At 43.1% G+C, this 19,605-nt stretch overlaps 1 protein-coding gene across 2 annotated transcripts in view; it reads right to left on the bottom strand.

The window, feature by feature from the left end:
- magi1b (membrane associated guanylate kinase, WW and PDZ domain containing 1b) overlaps window positions 1–19,605 on the bottom strand; it is a 135,121-nt gene that overhangs the window by 34,282 nt on the left and 81,234 nt on the right. For both annotated transcript variants that reach the window (XM_084927778.1, XM_084927779.1), the window contains exons 5-12: window positions 19,244–19,469; window positions 18,292–18,374; window positions 17,674–17,709; window positions 14,299–14,356; window positions 13,279–13,412; window positions 12,051–12,170; window positions 9,530–9,715; window positions 8,728–9,387 (exon numbers count right to left, since the gene is read on the bottom strand). In XM_084927778.1, coding sequence (XP_084783904.1) covers window positions 8,728–9,387; window positions 9,530–9,715; window positions 12,051–12,170; window positions 13,279–13,412; window positions 14,299–14,356; window positions 17,674–17,709; window positions 18,292–18,374; window positions 19,244–19,469 — 1,503 coding nt within the window. The remainder of the gene's footprint in view (window positions 1–8,727; window positions 9,388–9,529; window positions 9,716–12,050; window positions 12,171–13,278; window positions 13,413–14,298; window positions 14,357–17,673; window positions 17,710–18,291; window positions 18,375–19,243; window positions 19,470–19,605) is intronic.

Below are 19,605 nucleotides of genomic sequence, written 5' to 3'. Positions count from 1 at the left end.
AATTGATCTGCCGCTGCTCCCTCTCAGTGCCTCTTAGCGGCTCTGCAGCCACACAAAATTCAGAATTTCATAATGTGCAGCACATGTTTTTTGCTTGCTTTTTTTGATTAACAGCTTTAAAAATTGAAAGACAAACTGAATATGTTTGTTATTTAAACAACGAGAACATGACAGGCGTTCATTTTTGTGCTTGCAAGCTGCATAGCGATACTTCTAGTCTTTTAATGATGCTGTACTCTAATTAGTTGAAAGATACTCTACTAGGTGTTTTGACAAGTGTGCCACAACTTCCTCAGTCTTTTGTTGCCTTCGTCTCAAAACTCACTTAAACATCAAATTCCAGTTTAATAGACTGAAATCTGCAAGTGCATGAATTCCATTTAGAGTTTATGCTTTTGTTTAATATTCCAACTTTTTGGAGAAACTACATCAGATAGGAAAAACTGAGATAAATCAATTATTGAAATAAATGTCGGTTTCAATCATAAAGCAAATAAAAACAGGGAAAACACAACTGTGCAAAGGTTAGCTTTACATCTGTGGGCGTCTCTCAGATCAAAAGGGATTGTGGATGTTTGGGCCAACCTCCGGTCCTAATTACACACACGAGGAGGGAAAGAGCATTTTTAGACAGGTGGGCAATTTTGCCTGGCTGGCAGACTGACAGCCTGAGTGAGAGAGCTCAGCTAAATCCTCAGCGTCTCCAGCTCTCAAATAATGGACCAGAACCACTGTGGGCCCTTTTGCTCATTTTACTCTGCTTACCAAATCTTAAACACGAGTGGCACGAGACTCTTTCGTAAGAGCCAATAATCCAACTACTAGGATTTTTCTTTTTTATGATTGAAGAGATAAACAGAGCGGCGTGAATTTCAAAGATAGGAAAGTAATGAACTCTACTGCATCTTTGATGACTGTGACAGATTAATTTAAGTAGCTTGAAGTAATACTTTTGTTTGATTGCCAAAGGAAATAAAACACCTGAAGTTGAGGGAAGATGACTTGGTTTTCTGAGTTTACCACGACAAAGAATTTTAGGCAAAAACTAGCACAGTTTAAAGTAAGAACTGTTACTAACAGGATCAATACATACAAATCGAAGCACTGACACACCAAGTCAAAATCTGTGTGCAAAAAAATCAGCAAAACAAGCTGCCAAAGGTGGGTACAGTCTGACAAAAAGCAGTACACCTTGTACACTACCCTGCAACAGATAGGAACTGTTGCACCAACCTGGCAACCCAGCAGTTACTAAACGGAAGCCATTACTAAGCAGATTATGTTGTCTGTCCACGGTGCGTGTCTGTGTGTATGTGCTACTAGGTCTCGGCGAGGAGTGATGGCTTCCAACAGGCAGGTCCATCTGTCACCGTGGCGACAGTGCCTGGTGACCGTGGGGAACTGACAGATGGTCTCTAAGCAACGCTTGTTGTGGTGAGCTGCTTTCTGCTGTACAGTGAAGGAGTGAAAAGCTCATATCAGCCGTGTCCATCGGCATCCTGAGTGTGACAGTCACGCTAAGTGCAGCGTTACTGAGGATCCTTCTATGTGTGCCTGTGTGTAAATAGAGAAATTACAAGTGCCAGTGTGGCTAAATAGCAAAGATGACCAGGTTGAACAGGTAAAAAAAAGAAAAAGAAAACGCAGTGGAAGGTAACAGGTTTCCTTATGGGGAAAGAAACTGTCCTTTTTTCCCCTCTTTAAATTAAAAATGGTGAACTGGGGAGTGTTTCTCTTCTAGAACTTTAAATCTGGGGTGAAATCCCCTCCTCCCACAAATGCACACATCCGCCCAGGGGAGACCCCAGCGCAAATTATCTGCGGAGCATTGTCATGGAAACAAAAAGATGGTGCAATGTTGGAGATTTACGACTCGCCCAGTGGCTACAGAGGTGTGAAGACATGGGAGATTGGTATGGGCTCGGGGAGCGAGAAAGACTCACTTCGTCCCCGCCGTGCAACAAGCAATGATTCACCAACTCGAGCCCCTAGCGCGCCAAAAAAACGAGCAGAGGTGAATCGTGGGCACCCGGTGGGCAGGCTGCTCCCGCGATCATTGCTTTTCTGAACTGCAATGCTGTTCGTTATGGTGCCACTGGAACGTTCAGTCAGCAGAATTTTTAATGCGAAGTGGGCAAAAATACAACACTTCCTGCCCATACAGTGAATTGATTTCCTGCTTTAGTCTGTGCAGGGAGCCATCATCAGCGTTTATCTCTTTCTAATGGCTGTGTAGAAGACTGGAGACACTAAACGAGTCTTATGAATGTGCGTGCCGGTAACTCTGAGTTTGTTTATGTGGGTTATGCAATTTCACATAATTGTGTTCCCGTCTATCAGTGTGCGCCCTTAAAGAAAACAGATCCGTGGAGTGCTTTTTGACAGGAGGCACTTACAAGCCATCAGTGCACTTGCCCACCATTACGCCAATAAGAGCCATCTACTGTGACAACGGCCCACTTGGTGTTTTTACCTTCATACCTTCCTTAATCCTAAGGTTACCCTCCTTACGTTCCTTGCATGCTGATGGAAAACACATAGGGAAACTTGTATTTAAACTGTGATTGTCTTTAAGGGTACATGAAGTCTCCTGCATGCTGCATAGAGATAAATAAGGGGATTTTGCCCTCTTGCTATAACACCAAGGCATCGATTACAGTCTTTTGTGGACCCGGACATGCTGGAGACACCACATCCCGAGTAGTCACTCCTGTAACTTCTCTGACGTCCGTTACCTGGTTGGCAGGCACGCGGATGTTTTCACTGACCCTTGTGCTCACTTTCAGATGAGGAAATTTACATCACTCGGTCCCAAGTGAACTCTAGTGGACTTGTGAATGCTGTTTCTAGGATGATTTGTAAGTGAATGCTAATAGAGTTTTCCAAGGAGCCATGCAGTTAATCTAAAGTCTTGGACACGTCTTTGGGCCCCTCATTTATTCAAAGGAAATAAAAGAAAGTAACTTTACAGGCAGCGGGGGGTTCATCAAATACTTTTGACACATTAAATAATTTAAACCTCTTGGCTGTTTCACTCCTGTAACCCGTTGCTTGCTACGGAGAGAAAGGGTCCATATCTCACTTTGAGAGCAGAGACGCAAGAGGCCTGATTGCCAAGCAGGGACTGTTGTGTCACTGATGATTGATGAGTCATGAAGTAGAGGGAAAGAGAGGAAAAGACAGAGAGCAGAGCATCATGGGGGTTTCTACACTGCTCTTTCATCATCTCTCTGATCCTCTGACATCGTTCCTGCCACCATTTTTTTCCCCTTCTCCCCTCATCCACTGCGGCTCCAGTTAATTAAAGGAAAAGCCTAAAGCCTTGCCCCTACGGTAAGGGACTCCATGGGCTCTGTTATGCTTTACGGGTTTTTTGCTGGCTTGTTTTTAGGCCTTTTGTCCCCTTAGAGGAAATGGTCGCAGCAAATCAATACAAAGTTGTTTTCACTGATTAGATTTATCCTATAATTAAACCTTTCCACAGTGGTTTAAGTGGTGTCTTTCAGCATGACAATGTCCTCATCCATAGAGCTTGAGGAGGTTACTGAATAGTTTGCAGACTATGATGTAAATGCTGGTAATCACATGATATACCTTTTACAGTCACCTGATCTCAATTCAATTAAATACCATTGAGTGACTTAACACGTGTTGCACAGCATTGTCCACCACCATCAAAACACCAAATGAGGGAATTGATTGATACACTGTATTCGTGGTTATTTAATGATTTAAAAATAAGAAATTCAATAACCTATTTTATTCTGGACATAAACTGCTGTGGATGCTGGGAGGAGGCGGCACTGAGACAAGAGCACGCAGAGCAGAAGGGAGAGAATTTTCTCCTCTAATGTTAATTTAATTGGAATACCAGAGGAAAGCGCCATCAGAACATATCAACAGCCAAGGCATGTTGTTTTTAATTTGTTGGAAGAAATTTTTAATTTGTTGAAGCTTCCGAATCAAAAACGTCACAAAAGCCACTGTATCCAAACCTTTATTATTAACCTTATAATATTTTTGTCCTCCTTATTATTTCTAGGACATCAAGCAGAGCTTTAATAATCCCTCTCAAAGAAAAAAAACTACCAAGAAATACATGGAACTGTCAGCTTAACGACATTCAAATGACCATTTTCATTATTTCATTGTAATTAGTATAACAGATTTCCACATTTCCAAAACTGTCCCTTGTATCTGGGCTTCTCCACTGTTCATACAGTCACTTTAGCATTCGCCTTGACCACAGTGGTGTTGAGAACTCCCTTTTTATGAGCCAGTTTAAAGTATTGTTTTCCGAAGTCGTTCCTCTATTAACACCTCCGGTTTTTCCACCATTCTTCCGCCTCCCCCTGGCCCGTGCTGCCAAGCTGCTTCCTGAGCGAAATGTGGGTAAAACCTACGCTTACATTATGTTGTCAGATTACAAGTACCAAGCTGTGTCTGTGCTGTTAGTCGATTACTCACACACTCATCGGGCCTGCTTGTTTGCAACCCTATGCTCATTTGCGCTGCCATTAGTAAACTACATTAGGTTATTATTGAGCTGAAGTGGCTGCGCCTGTGTTTATAAATTTACACTGTGTTAATAGATTACCCGGAGGACTTTCCACTCCCATTGCTCCCATTTGCCCTGCTTAGTGAATCAGGCCCTTAATGTAAGTTGATTTTTCCTTTAATTTGTCATCCAGAGGTGCGTATTCTTCCCCCTTCATGTACATTGGTATGACCAGTTTGCTGCTAGCCCAGCATGCATTACCGTGCATTCCTGCCTGGATTTTCAAACAGGTAAAAAAATGAAAGAAAATAATGCAACTCTGCATCCATGCTGAGACAAATAGACGTAATTTTTTTTTTCCTGAGCTGACTAATGACACAAGCTGCTGGAGCTGCTAGGAAGCTATGTTTCAGAAAAACTGCACCGAAGCTAGTTTTCACTGACAAACAGCTATACAACAGGTGTATGCACTCTTATGGACAAAAGAGAGTGGGGTAACGGAAATTAGCATCTATGCAAAATGAATTATGCTGGTGCATCAGTGGGGGCAGGAGAAGACAGGCAGGAGAAAATGAGCCCATTACAGGAGTGTAATTAGACAAATGAAAGCACAATGGATTACGAAACCTGACTGAGGTAATAAATCATTCCTGCGCGCTTATAGGAAGTACATGACAGAGTGTCAAGTGTCTAAAACCCACTATTTAACCTACGAAGCACTGTTAAAGTGTCTCCAGGCTGACCCGTTGCATGGCTCTTCCTCCAAATCTATTAAATGAGGGAGAGAGGCAAGTGAGAGGGGGGGGGCATACTGTTGCACGCAGCGGCTTTAACGAGTTCGCTTCTTCGCGCGCTAGTCCTCAGGGATTGGCTCCCATCTTTACGTGGGCGAGCAGGTGTGAATCTCCATCCTGGCAGTGGGGGAACAGAAACGGAAAAGGAGGGATGGAGGGGCGGAGGAGAGGTGGATTTCCACCAATTAAGGCTGAACCAGAGTCTTTCTGCCTTTAATCTATAATTGGATGCATGACTGTTCTTGTTCATGAGACTGGCTGAGTGAATGCCTGTAAGCAAGCAGCGTTTGGTTGGAAGGAGAGAGACACAGAGAGAGAGAGAGGGAAGCAAAGAAAAGACGTATGTGTATTATAAGCAAAGCTGACATCAGGACCCCAATTAGAGGCCAGTGTGCTTTGCTGCTACTGGTGGAGTGATCCTGATTGAGACAGCAGTGAAGAGAGTGTGAGCAGGACAGTAATTAAGGCACCATGACTAGAGCCTTAGATGATGTGCTCCCCAGAGTGTAAATGTAAAAAAAGAAAAAAAAAAAAAGAAATACACATGACAAGCGAATGATGAACAGCAGCACACACACAAACACACACACACACACACACACACAAAATGTGCAGCCTAAACATGCTTAAAGACTCTAAAGGATGGGAAACGTGTGGGAGGAAGGGATACACAGTGGGACACAGTGTATATCATTAAGCTTTGATGGAGAAAAAGGGACCCAGGTATTCGCTCATTCTCTTAAACTGATTTAGTCAGCCATAAGATCTAAACAAAGTCTACTCATCTATCCTGCCACAAAAAGGCCATAGGAAAAAATTATTTGTCCAGTGAGAACACATTGGAGATGTGATCAAAAATGGTGGTAAAGCAAATATTCAGCGAATCAGCGGAGAATTAATTAGGGGAAAATGAATTGTCAACTATTTTGTTAACTTCAAAGTGTCATTGCTTAAGTTATTTATCAAGACAATAAACATCAATAATCTGTGTCTTCCAGTATTGCAAAGGTCAGAATTTGCTTTGATAAAATTTAAAAAAATGATCAAAAGCAAGTTACACCTCACATCACGATACTAGTTTGGCGCTACATCATGCTCACATACCAGTATCCCCTAAAAGAGCTGGGATTTAGTTTTTGGGTTTCATGTGGTTTATTCTTGACTAGCTAGCACCCAGGAGAGAACCACTGCTGTGCACCGGGTATTTTTAGTTGTCTTTGTGAGTTTATTCTGCAGACTGCTGTCTGTTTAAATGAAAACTCATTATATATTGATTTCAGATTCACGGCCAGAAAAAAAGCAGACATCAGAGGATGTCTGCTTTAATTCCAGGAAACTTAAACTTACATTTTCTTTCCTTCTTTTTTTTTTTTTTTTTGATAACTTTTATTCTTGCTTAGACTTCAAAGCTTCACAGCTCTCAGAATTCAATTGTTGGAAAGACATGAGATTTCTCAGTACTAATGTCAACATGACTGGAGTATTGTCATGAGAATTTCTGATGTCTTGCTTTTAGGAACAGAAACATGAAAATCAACATAAAATGCAGTCCAAAGTCACAAAGACTGATTTAATTTGAAAAAAGTTTAGACGAAGAAGGTGAAGAACTAATCTAATTTGTACCTTTGCTGTCCTATTTCTACTTTAAAAGTTAGATATCTGATGTTGGAGCCATCAAGTCAGCAGATCACTTTCTAATAATAATCTGAAGGAAATGTGTTAGTTTCCTGCTTTTGTATCCACCCTTTTGTAAAAACTCTAGTGCAATAAAAGCCACCATAAAGCGCACTCAGTAATGTTGGTTCGTTTAAAATGCTCCTCATACTTTATCCATACCATCCTTGTGTTTCCTCCAGTATCATTCTACTGTCATAGTCTGTCTGTATCGATCACAGCCAGCCAATGCATTTACAGAAGCCCAATTAAACTGACGTCTGTTTCCTTGACAGCCCATTAAGCTCCTGCCTGAGATGAGATGAGGCCGAATCGCTTTATGCGCTTGTGTACACAAGCCAGAGAGGAGGGTAGAGAAGCCGTTTGGTCAGTGCAGTTTTTGGAAAGTTTAGCCATTTGTTGAGAAGTCAGACAAACAGACTGTGGCAGAAAAAGATTGAGATACAACTTCAGAAAGAGAAAAAGAAAAAAGATTCCATGCGAGATTACAGTGCGAGCTGCCTGCCATTCATCTGACCAATTTCCCTTGGCAGTTCTGAGCACTTAACCTTATGACGGAGATAAACTGCATGCGTGTACACAGACACACACAAAACCTTTTAGTAACTAGAATTAATAAGCCCTAAAGCAAGCAAAAGGAGAGTCTGCCAGAGAAAATGGTCCAATTACTTGTATCACACGGGGCGTTTAGAGCGGCGGAGGTCTGCGCGAGGGGGGATTGGAGGGAAAATACCGAAATTCAATCATTTCAAGTTTTATCCTATTCACAGTTGCTTTGTTTCCATTTAGTGCTCCTGTGCTACCGTGATTTTCAATCAGAAGCCATGACAAAGGCTGAGTGGCGCACAGCGAATTACAGGCATTTACACGCGGCTGCACCATTTTCACAGCACTAACGTTGACCGGCTAGCACCGAATTTTTTTTACGTTAAGGGCAAAATGTCGCGGGCTTATATCGAGGCGGAGAGCCAGGTGGGTGGATAAAAGGCATGCCGGCACAATTAGTGGCATCTTCAAAGTGATGAGCTTGAACATGGGACTACACTAAAACCCCAAAATTCCAGCAAACACAGCAAACAGAAACAGAGCAGACTGCAAATGAACATGAGCAGAGACAGAGAGAGAAAAACTGAGTTTTTCTTTTTGAAAAGGGGCGAGAATATTCATACTCTGACCTCAAAACACCAACTAAACCTGAATTTCTCTCCTCTGTTTATCCCTCTTTCCATACTTCTCCCATCTAACCTTTTAGTCTTCTTTCTCCACTTCCGCCTGTCTTCCATTTCAGGAAAGCAGCTATAACTGGCTTGTCAGAGCCGATAACTGTAAACACCTCGCTCTCTCTTCACACTACACTACACCACATCCTCAAATGTTATTTCAACTTCCTCTGCGGCTCCTTCCTTACCGTAATTATCCTTCTATCTTTCCTCCTTTGCAATCTCTTGTATGCTTCCACCCTCTATTTGCATGAATAAATAAATGTGTGTCAATAAAAGAGCTCGGTGAGCGGAAACAGCCTGTAAGGCAGAAGCCTATTATTTTTTTTTTGTCAACAGCATCAAGCAGATGCATGCGAAAGGTTTGTTTTGTTTTGCGCTGCTTCAACATATGGGCACATAACTCAGAAACTGCTGCATTTCTACTTGACACCTGCTCCCAACACCTTCCTCATCTCCATCTGCTGTCACAATTTACTAGACGAGTGACAAATTTACCGACACGGCGAGTGAACGCAAAGAGAAATTAGCCTTCACTCACCTCTTTGCACCAGCATGGTGACCTCACTGCCTTTGGGACACTTGCTGAGCAGGTCAACCACCTGGTTGTGGGACATGCTCTGCACATTTCTCTTGTTCACCTCCACGATGATGTCGCCCTCCCTGAGACCGCGGCAGCGTGGGTAGTCCACGATCTGTTTCACTCTTTGCCCCCCACCCCCGGGACTGTCAGCAATGGTGAATCCGAAGCCCTTGTCTCCTTTCTCCATGTGTACGGTGATGAGCTCTGGCTGCGTTGCGATGGATGAGGCCAGGGTGACTACATCACTAGGGTAGCCATGCTGGGAAGAGGTATCAGAAGCCACCTCTGTGGAGGGGCTGTGGGGTCGGGGGAGGCCGTTGACGGGGACCCCGCTGTTGGTTGGACCATTGTTGTTGTTCTGACTGCCGTGGCTGGACGGCGAATCGTAGCTGTTAGAGGTCTCCTGGCCGTTAACGATGATGGGCTCCTTGTTGTCGAGGATAGCCACTGAGGTAACCAGGCTGGTGTTTGGGTCGTCGGGGTCAAAAGGCAACGGATAGCCACGGCACAACTCCAAGTTGACCATGGAACCAATTGGAATCGATTGGAAGATCTTCACAACTTGAGCATGGGTGTAGCCGAGCACACAGGTGTCGTTAACACTCACAATCACATCACCTTAAAGGGGTGAGAAAGAATGAAGTCCATTTATTTTTGTCAAGTAGAACATCCATCCATCCATCCATCCATCCATCCATGCGTATCCAATTCAGGGTCACCTGATGCAGCTACCCTTTGTTAATAAATACAGGATACTTACCAGTCTCCATCTTGCCATCAAGGGCGGCAGGGCCATCTAGGACTAGGCTCTTTATCTGCAGGAACTCATCTGGCTCATCCCCTCCCACAACAGTAAAACCAAACCCCCTACGACTCTTCTTCAGTTTGGTATTTATGAATGTCCCCTTCAGCTCAGATCGGTTCCTGGTAAAGAAAGGCTTCCCTCCTAAAAACACAGACACAGATAGCTCAGCTTTCACCACACTGGATGCCACAGCAGATACTCAAGAACTGGCTTAAGCAGTAGTTGGATTCAGTTTGCAAAGCCCTGGAGCTACTAAACCTCCTCAGGTAAAGAATTATTGCTACAGTGAAGAGCCTTTGCTCGCTTGTGTCAAACCATCTCTGCACAACCATCGCACCAGGTATCATTAAATGCACAACAAATCTTCTGATTGGTGTTTGTCTTGTACAGGCAAGGACAACTGTCACTGCTTGACGATTGCTCACATGGTGCAAACAGGTCAAAACAGACCTATTACAATAAAATGATTAATTAGGTTAAAGGGAATGAACAGAATCATAAGCATCAAGTCAAACTGAAGGCTTAACTGATCCCATTTGGCAACTACATTACACATGCAACTCAGTGAAACATTGAGCAAGACCGGAAATAAGAAGCCCGAGTATAGACATGCAAAGCTTTTAAATCTGAACTCATCTACTGTTGTCGCCACTGGAATCAGTCCGTATTAACTTTTTGATAATAATGATCATTTATTACTTATAATTTTAATTTACAAAGTGATGATGTGATGGGACAAAAACAGTTTAGACAGGAACTTATTTCAAAATAGTATGACACCACTTCAGCTCTTTGAATGTCTAATATGAAGGCTGCTGTTTGCTTTCACTGGCGGTTTGGCATTTGAAGACACAACAGGCGCACCAGATATCTGTAGCCTGAATAGCAATGACATTGCTTCAGATGAAGGTCACATGACCATCGTGTTCGCATAAGCGATGTCTCCGGCTTGTTTCAATCGGCTGCTGAAATCTCATCTGAGAAGACATCTGTATCACTCCACACTGGTTGTGAGGGTTTAACTGAGACACATCTATATGAAAAAAATTTGACAGTGATCTTGTGAAAGAACAACTGCTCAAACGACGACAACGACATCTAAACTCGATTCTCTTTTTCTTGACTTTGCTATCTAATTATACGGCATTAAGGATAAAGTTTATCTTTTCTACTAGGAATGAAAAACAAACAGATGAATACACAGGCTGAGATCCGCTTCTCTATTAAAGGACACGATGCATGCCAAACGCACAATACTTCTCCTCAATCATTTGTGTATCCGATGTTGGCAGAAAAGAAAATAAGAAGAGAGAGGATGATGAAGACTAAAGGAACATCTGTGTGGTGACCTGCAGCACCACATTAGGTTATGGCAGCGCTACAGCTTACGCATTCAATGAAAAATGCATTACCCTTGGAGTCGGTCTGTGCCCTTGTGTTTTATTGTCTACATGCATGTGTGTTTTCATGCTCAGTGCCTTTTGAATTGGATTTTTTTCCCCTAGACTAGGGAAAATGTAACTAAACTGTGTGCTGATATGGGTGGCTTTATCCACCAGGGATCTAGAGACGTAAGAACAGACCAGGAAGCGGGAGGAACATAAAAAGCAAGTGTGTTAGATTAAAAGATTTCAAAAGTCATGTCTTTCTATGGAGTAATATGGAGTGCCGGCACAGTCGAGCTAGCAGGAGTTTGAGACTGGGGGTGTGGAGAGAGGGGTAAGACAAAAAGATGGACAGCACCAAGCAGCTAAACCAAAGCAGAAAGCTGGGTGGGACCAGACAAAAGGCAGCGAGACGGCAAATGTGCGCTATAAAATAAAGAGATCGATGAGGGAGAAGGAAAAGGCTGCCGACAAAGCAGCAAGAGAGAGTAAGAGGGAGAGACAGGGTGAGGCAGTTAATTCTCTGCCATGGCTGTGCTAATTAGACAAGCTGCTAGTGGGAGGCCGGTATAAAAGGAACTGGCAACCAGGAGAAGGAAACCCACTGTAACGGCGAGACTCTCTATTTGTGTGTGTGTGTGTGTTACTAAATGATGGGTGAAATCAGGCCATTATGTGGAACAACACAGCAGAGGTTTCCTGAGAATCAACACGTTGCCACGATAAACACAGGCAGAGGGACATTTATGGAAGGGCACTCGGCAGAGCGTGTCTTCATAAAAATATGCAGACTGGACGCAATTTTGTTTAGTGCACGTGTCACGCGAGTTCAATTTGACTTATAAAAAATGCATGATGTGATTTATACAGAGAGCAGCTTTACAGTGTCAGTTCAGTTCTGGTCCTCCATCACGACAACTCAAACAGGGCCTGAGGCGCTGGCACAGGAAAACAAACTAAGCTGTAAAAGATGAATTTTGTTTAACTTATAATAAGTCGCTCTGGGTAACGCCGCCTGGAAACAAAAAAGTTATGCATAATCCTCATTTCGCTTGGTTGCAGGCTTTAGCTCTCTGAGGATGACAACTTACGTTTTTGTCCCATCGCGTTGGGCACTGCGGGCCCTGTCTGAGGGTCCCTGTAGGTCTCCTGGTGGTTGGCAGCATAGCTAGCCAACGGAGCCCCTGCCATCGTCGAGTCTTCGATCCATTCTGCAACAGCGAGAGGCACATATTCTCGAGATGGAGTCTAGACAGGTGCAAAGTTGTCCTACTTAAACGAAACTGAGGCTAAGACAACACGTCCTGCTGTGCTGTGTGCTTGCAACAAAGCAAATGCAGCTCCGATGAAGCCGACAGAACTACTGTGCAGCGTGTTAATTACAGTGGATGAAAGATTGATGTGAAGCCTTCTACCCACTACAGATTCATGTTTCACTACTGAGCTCAGTATGAACACAAGCATTAATATGGTTTCGCATCTCTCTTCTCAATAAAACTGGTGGTGTGGGAAACCAGAACAACTGATTCCCTTTTTCTTGACTGCCTACCACCTTTGATTAATCACCTTGCTAGACTGCAGTTTGTCATATTATTCATAACAGATAGATGAAGTAAACACGTGTTAAAAAAACTGATTGATTTTTTTTTTCTTTTTTTTCTTTTACAGAGAGATTCAACCTTCAATTAGGGGGAAAAAAAAATCAGCAGGTGAATCTAATGTTTTATGCTGAATGAGCAGAATGTGGAGTGCAATAGGAGAATTCCCTCTTGAGTTGACCTGCATTTGCAATTAATTTCACTGTAGGGTGTCCTGTGAATATGCAAAGAAAGGAGGGGAAGAGCATCACTGAGCTACCCTTTGCTTGGTTTTGGGCAACTGTCTCAGAAGAAGTGTTTGGGAAGAGTTCTTAGTAGTGTTACAACTGGCAGCATTTTATTAAGTAACACAAAATTAAGGGTCTCCACTCCAGCTCTTAAGCAGGCAGGTGGGAGCCAAACTTACCTGTCGTTACCTTCGTCCAATTTATAACAAGCAAACGAGAATCAAAAGGTAGCACAGAAAACTGAAATTAACTTCAAAAAGGCTGCGTGGTGCAGCCGCAAATAATAGTTATGCCTTTATGGGAGGGCACTTAGCAAATCATAAGGCAGGAGCTGGCAGCAAAAAGAAAACTGTAGCAGTAATAGGCATTGGCAGATAAAGTCACACTCGCTCATACTCACACAGACAGACACACAGAGCATACACGCAACTCATTTATACACATGAATAAGAAAGAAAGAAAATGACGCCCCTGGTGGGGGCTTGTGAACGAACCTCGGATGTAGCGCTCACCTTCAGGTGGCTGCTGGCTCTGGGGCTGAGGCTGCTGAGGCTGCTGCTGTTCCAGCTGCCTGCGCTTCTTAGCCTCTAGCACCGGATTTTCATACTGGGTCTTCCTGTTGATATGACTTTGGGACAGTGGACGGAGTGGATGAAAAGAACATAAGAATACAGAACAAGATGTAAGGGGGGGGTAAAGATCAGCAGGAGAGTAGAGCACAGCAGGGACACGGAAAAGAGGATAAGGTAACAGCAGAGCGGGAGAGGGTCAACAAAGGTCGAGGGGATTGGGGTGGGGAGTGGAGAAACATGGCGATAAGCTTTGGTTAATACATGGTGGCACAATGCACACACACCCACGCTTACACTTTGCACATGACACAGCCGTGCCTACAAATCACATCAAATAAATCCTTTTGTGCTGATGGCTTAATTTCGCTGAAACCACAAACATCTTTCACATTACAGCCTGGGAGGTTTCCTACTAACCTAACTAGCACTGAAAAATGGAACCTGAAAGCGCCACATTATACAGCAAATGAAGGAAACTGTGAATAATGTATATTAGAAAAAATATTGCAGAAACAAAGAGAGAGAGAGGGGGAAAAGAAATGCCACAGCCTTGGGCCCACAGGTGTTGCTTTGAACAACATAAAAAAACAAACTAAAAAAAACCTGCATGAAACATATTTGTATTAATGCTGAGGCCCAGGGGCTTCACACAATATGAGATACGCACATATGTGTTCGCACAAACACGCTCGCTGCATATTTTTGTTCGTTTTTTTCCGAATGTTAATGACACAAACAATGGCCTACATTTTCCAGGACACAAAAGGACTGAAATAGCTGAAGCAAGAATCTGGCTGATGTCTTCCATTAGCAGTGAGGTTAAGAGTTTTTGTTGCTTGAAAGAAAAAAAAGAAATGTGTGGATGTACTTCTATTTATGCACACGAAGAAGAAGCTGGGAGCTATTTCTAGATTTTTCTGCGACGTCAGCCTGTGCACTTACTCAACATAGTAGACTCCATACACTGGATCATCTATTTTCTCCCATCCTGGGGGAAGTTCTGTAAAGAAAAAAAAAAGATAATGAGACAAAGGAAGTAAGTAAATCTTGACTTGCAGGAAGCCGTGTATTGAGCCATTTGAGGCAAAGCCAGGAGAGACCTTTTGCCACGCCATTGTAATCGGCCCGTCAGTCAGTCTCCGAGGCCAGAGCAGCTCAACAGCTTCACAGGCTGTCTGGCTGTTCTCACCTCTGTCCCCCTCACAATGCTGACATTTCCACCCATCGGATAAGAACAGAGCAAGACCCCCATGGGCACAGGTGGATGTATGAATGCGGGGAGGGGGGTAGAGAGATGAAAGGCACATGAGAAGGAAATCGTGAGAAGGAAGTGGACAGGAGCACGGGAAGTGGGAAGAAATACAGGGAAAAAACGGCAATGAAGAAGAGGCGGGTAAAGTTATAAATGACAGGAAGCAGGTGGAAAATTCCAGGCTTAGAAACCTTTGTGCAAAATACATTGAAGCTAAAAAGACATGTACTAAATTCTGTGAGATGATTGGTTGGTTTCTGAATGAACGACTTCACTTCTTTTCTTTCCCCTCATACAGAAGAAAAACAACATTCTACAGAATATCACACAGAAATACACGTCTCTAATCAGTGCGCTGGAAAGGTATGGTCGAAAAGTACCTGTCCTTGGCTAAACAAAGGCACAGAGGCTCTTTAGTTTTCACATGGATCGCTAAGTGTCTGGGAGAGATTGTTGCAGATTTGACTTCACATTCATCTCTTTGTGGGCAGAATTAAAACCTGCTTGAGTAGAACTGAAAGGGACACTGTTCACACTGATGTAAGGACACGTGTGCGAACGCTAAAACACGTGAAAAGGTGAAACTTAAAAGATGACCATAGAAAGACATGAATATGATGCCAATGTGCAATCATCCAGTGGTGCAAACTTGCTGCAGCACAAAGCTGTTATCTTCAACAGAGCCATCTGATTCACTTCTCCAGCCTGATTACAGCAGCATTGATTACTGGCCATCCTCCACACAGATAATGTCAGACGCTTCTAATTGGCTACAAACAGAGATTGTCTGGTAATCCTCTCCTGTGACAAATAAGTTCTACATATTATTATTATTATTATTATTATTATTATTATTATTATTATATTTCTTCATACATTCTTATATATTTCTATACTGTGTATTTGTGTATTTTGTTGTACAGTTATTTTATTTTCAACTTTAATTTTTATATTTTATTTTATTCCTTCCTAGTTAAATTTACCCTTTTTAATTTTCATATTTATTTCCCATCTTATTCATAGCCTTTTTTTTTCTTTAGGTCACGAGCAGTTGTGTAAGCATTTCACTGCATATCGTACTGTGTATGACTGTGTATGTGACAAATAAAATTTGAATTTGAATTACCCCCAGCCAATTTCTGCTCTGCCCTGCGTGCAAGTAGATGGTAATTACAATCATCCAACTTGGAGAGCTTCCCTCTGCTTTTTAATAAGGAGGACCTCGGCTGGAGTGGAATCAGCTGCAGATGCAGACACACAGAAACACGCCGCCGCGGTCTACATATTAATTTATCATTTGTAAGTGAAACCAGAGCCAACAGCTCCGTGCGTGTAAGCGGCTCGGGCTTCTGTGGGTTCCGTCTTTTTCTACACCTGCTAAAGTGCATCTAAAAGCACAAGCGGCAAAGAAGAAATGCAAGGTTACGGGAAAGAGATGTCGCGAGGGTGAACGCGCAAGGCAAGCACGGTAAATTATCATTTAGATGTTTTGAACTGGAACGTTAAATGGAATGCGGTCCCGCCTGGCGTCACACACAAATTTTAATCACCCACGTTATTTCACACTGCACTAGTTCCACTCCGGGAGGACCACCTGTGTGTGTGTGTGTGTGTGTGTGTGTGTGTGTGTGTGTGTGTGTGTGTGTGTGTGTGTGTGTGTGTGTGTGTGTGTGTGTGTATAAGCGCAGAGAGAGGACGTTCTGTGCTGCAAACCTACTAAAAGCCTGGCATTGGTTTCGCAGTGTTTGCAAACACAGATGACAACAGCAAAGAAAGGGAGAGAAAGTCGTCGCTCATTAAGCCGTGTTTTGCTCTCACCCCGTGTCCCTCTTCCCACTTTCTAGAACATATTGTGATTTCGAGGGGGAGACGAGCGTGATGAGTTACGCGTTTAACTGTTCGCATCTCATTCTGTTGATATAGAGCTGTGATTGATTTCTCCGGAGGAAGAGTCTGCCACAGAGAGGCACTTCTTGCGCACGTGGGTGTACGTGAGAATTTGGGCATGCGTGCCGGCGTTCATAAAAAGGCTTTCGTCTGCTCGTCTCCTTCGAGAGCAGGATTTAATTGCGGTTTCTGTGCCCACCTGCATTGGAGGGCGCCGATCGATAATTATTGAGCATGTTCATTTAGTTGAGGATGTCTTGTGGACAGGGTTGGGGGGGTTGTCTGACCTGAAGATTTAAGCGCTGTTGATGCTTAGCAATTGGAGTGGGTTTAAAAATAAAGAAATAAAAGTGTGATAGATTCTCCGTTTTCCTTGGCAGCATCTCATCAACCTGTTTGGATCTGGTGTGCTCTCTTTTTCCTGCTTTTATTGCTTTTTGCTGGAAACACCTTCTGCTGCTCGGAAAAAAAAGAGCTGGAGAGACTAAAACGAAGCAGTTTCTCTGTAGTTGAACCCTTTCATATTACATTTAACCATTTTAAACAGTGCTAATATAGAATATATTTACTAAAGCAGTAATGACGGTGATGAAAACATACTACGTTCATACAGATTTTCATCACAGTATTAGATGTGGGCGTTTATATTTTTCCCCCCTTGTATTGCACCGTGTACCCCCAAGTGAAGTCCAAACATGTCAATCATTATTCTGATATATTTCCTCTAATGGAATAATTCATTACAGGTGCATAACAGTGCGGGGCATCATCTCCAGACACCATTTATCCTGCACAGGTGGCCTCACCGCTCTGTCTGAGAGGCTAGTTAGTGTGCTGATGGGCATCAGAACAAAGAGCCTGTAGCTGTCTGGCTCAGACAGGCACATTAGGAAACCATCATTACAACAATCTTCTCTGGATCAGCTTTTTGCCTCTTATGTCTGATATGATGGCCTTCTGATGTGCGAGTGTTTTGTAAGGCTGTGTAGTGTGACACCTGCATGGCTGGTGGCATGTGGGTTTGATGACAATTATGTTCAAGGCCGCATACAAACGCACATTTAAAAATCCCACGTACTAATGGAAGGGCAGACAATTGTCATGATGTGTCATTTCTGAATGATTAAAGTCACAGTAACCTAACTGATACATGTCAAAAAGATGAGAGAAGTTCCTACCTAGGTCATTATCCAGCTCCTCTGTATGTACCCCTTCTACTCAGTCGAGTGGACGGCACAGCAGCGCCACAGGATTGTTGTTGGGACGGCAAAGGCAGGAGGGGTGGATTGAAGCAGAAAGACAAACATCTGTGAGTTAGGCGGCTGTAATAACAACATCTGGACACTGGGTGGCAAGATTTAACCAATACCAGAGCAACCTCCTCTGAAAAACCATGTTTACTAAAATCAGGCGGCACTAAAGACTGGATCTCTGAATGTGGTTTGACACCATAATGGAGTTGAGCTTGTGACCTTTTCTTTTTCTGTATACTGTAACAATAGCCTACAAAATTGGGGAAGGCAATTAGTGGAAGGTGTAGGTCTTGTTGCTCCAAGAAACAGCTGGAAGAAGAGCAAAGGTGGCACCAGCCAGTGGACTGCACACCATTTTCTGTGACCCAATACTGACACCTAAAGACTAAAAGGGTGAACCTCTCAGATGTGTTATGAGAGTCTGGGTTTTTGGGTACGGTGTAGAAAAACATGCTCTAAACAACAGAACAAAACAAATGAAAAAATATCACCTCTTTTAGCTTACAGAAGATTTTGCACAAACATTGACAGACAGACACATACCATCATCTTCAGATTCTTCCAGGGGTTTCTGAGGTTTGTCCAGGCACCGAGGGTCTATCCAGGAGGTCGTCCTTGTATTGTGGCTAAGCAGAACACACAAGACAGGCCAGACAAGACAAATTATTAGAGGGTAGCTAATAGATGTCGGAAATTTGACCCTGAAACAGGTGGAATGAATGATTTATAAAAAAGGAAAAAGTGACACACAGCACTTGATCATTAACTGAAAGCCCTGAAAGTCAGGTCAATATTGCTGAGATTAAACAGGAGACATTTAAATCTGAGCAAATTGGAATGCTTTTACCATGTTAATAATAGTAAAAAAGAACATTATGATTGTTCATTTTAATGGGTGTAGAGAAGAATAACACAGCTGGAAGGATCCTAAAAAAAGAACAATATAAACGTAAGTAAGTTACAGTGGATATTTAAAGTTTTAGTCCTCATATTAAGGAATTTCAAATCTATTAGAATCTGTTTGACAAGTAACAACAACAAGGAGTAAGGCATCATAGATGACCAGGTAATATGTGATAAATTTCTCTCTAATTCTCTATCCTGCAGACTTTAAATTGGTTAAAGGTTCATGGCTGTAGGAGCGATGCAGGAGGAACTCTTTGGTATCCTGAATTATGCTTCATGTAGCCGCTGGTAATGTACGCTGCATTCTTTAAACTTTCATGCTTCCTAAAGCCTTCGAGTACTCTCCACAGCGACACACGTCTGTCACATTAAGATGAAACCTGGATCTGGTTTAGACGGTGCAGACGATGGTTAATACAGAAAGAGAGTCAGCCATGAGAAAATGTGTCACGTTAGATAAAGTCATGTCCCATTTTAAACAGAGTTTAATCAAAATGAAAGGAAGCTTCATTCAGCCACATTGACAGTGAACACTGATAATATCTGATTTAAGAGTAAGCACTACTTGAATCCGACCTTTGGTACTTACTCTATAAAATAGACCTCTCCGTTCTCGGTATAGGCCATCTCCCAGTTGTCGGGCAGAGGTCCCAGCGGATCCTCTGGGGGAGGATGGCTCAGGTGAGTGTGTGTCTGCTGTGTGCTCTCCGTGGTGGCCGGTGGTGAGGGGGTTGTCCCAGCGTAGGACAGGTCACTCTGGCGGGGGGCGAAAGGGCGCACCGAGTGATGAATCTCGTCTAATTCACTAGAGTCTCCTGGAGGGACAAAAAACCCAGAACACACACAGCCTGGTGTCAAAAATCTTTCAACTAAAGGACGCCAGTAACACTTTCAAGGAGCAACAAGTAGCTGTGAAAACAATGAGTTAACCTTGGGACAATGGTGCGCTCC

Source organism: Perissodus microlepis, chromosome 5 (assembly GCF_051167445.1).
Source record: "Perissodus microlepis isolate ML-2025 ecotype Zambia chromosome 5, ASM5116744v1, whole genome shotgun sequence".
NCBI classification, from domain to species: Eukaryota; Metazoa; Chordata; class Actinopteri; order Cichliformes; family Cichlidae; genus Perissodus; species Perissodus microlepis.
This window is presented reverse-complemented; position numbering and strand designations above follow the sequence as displayed.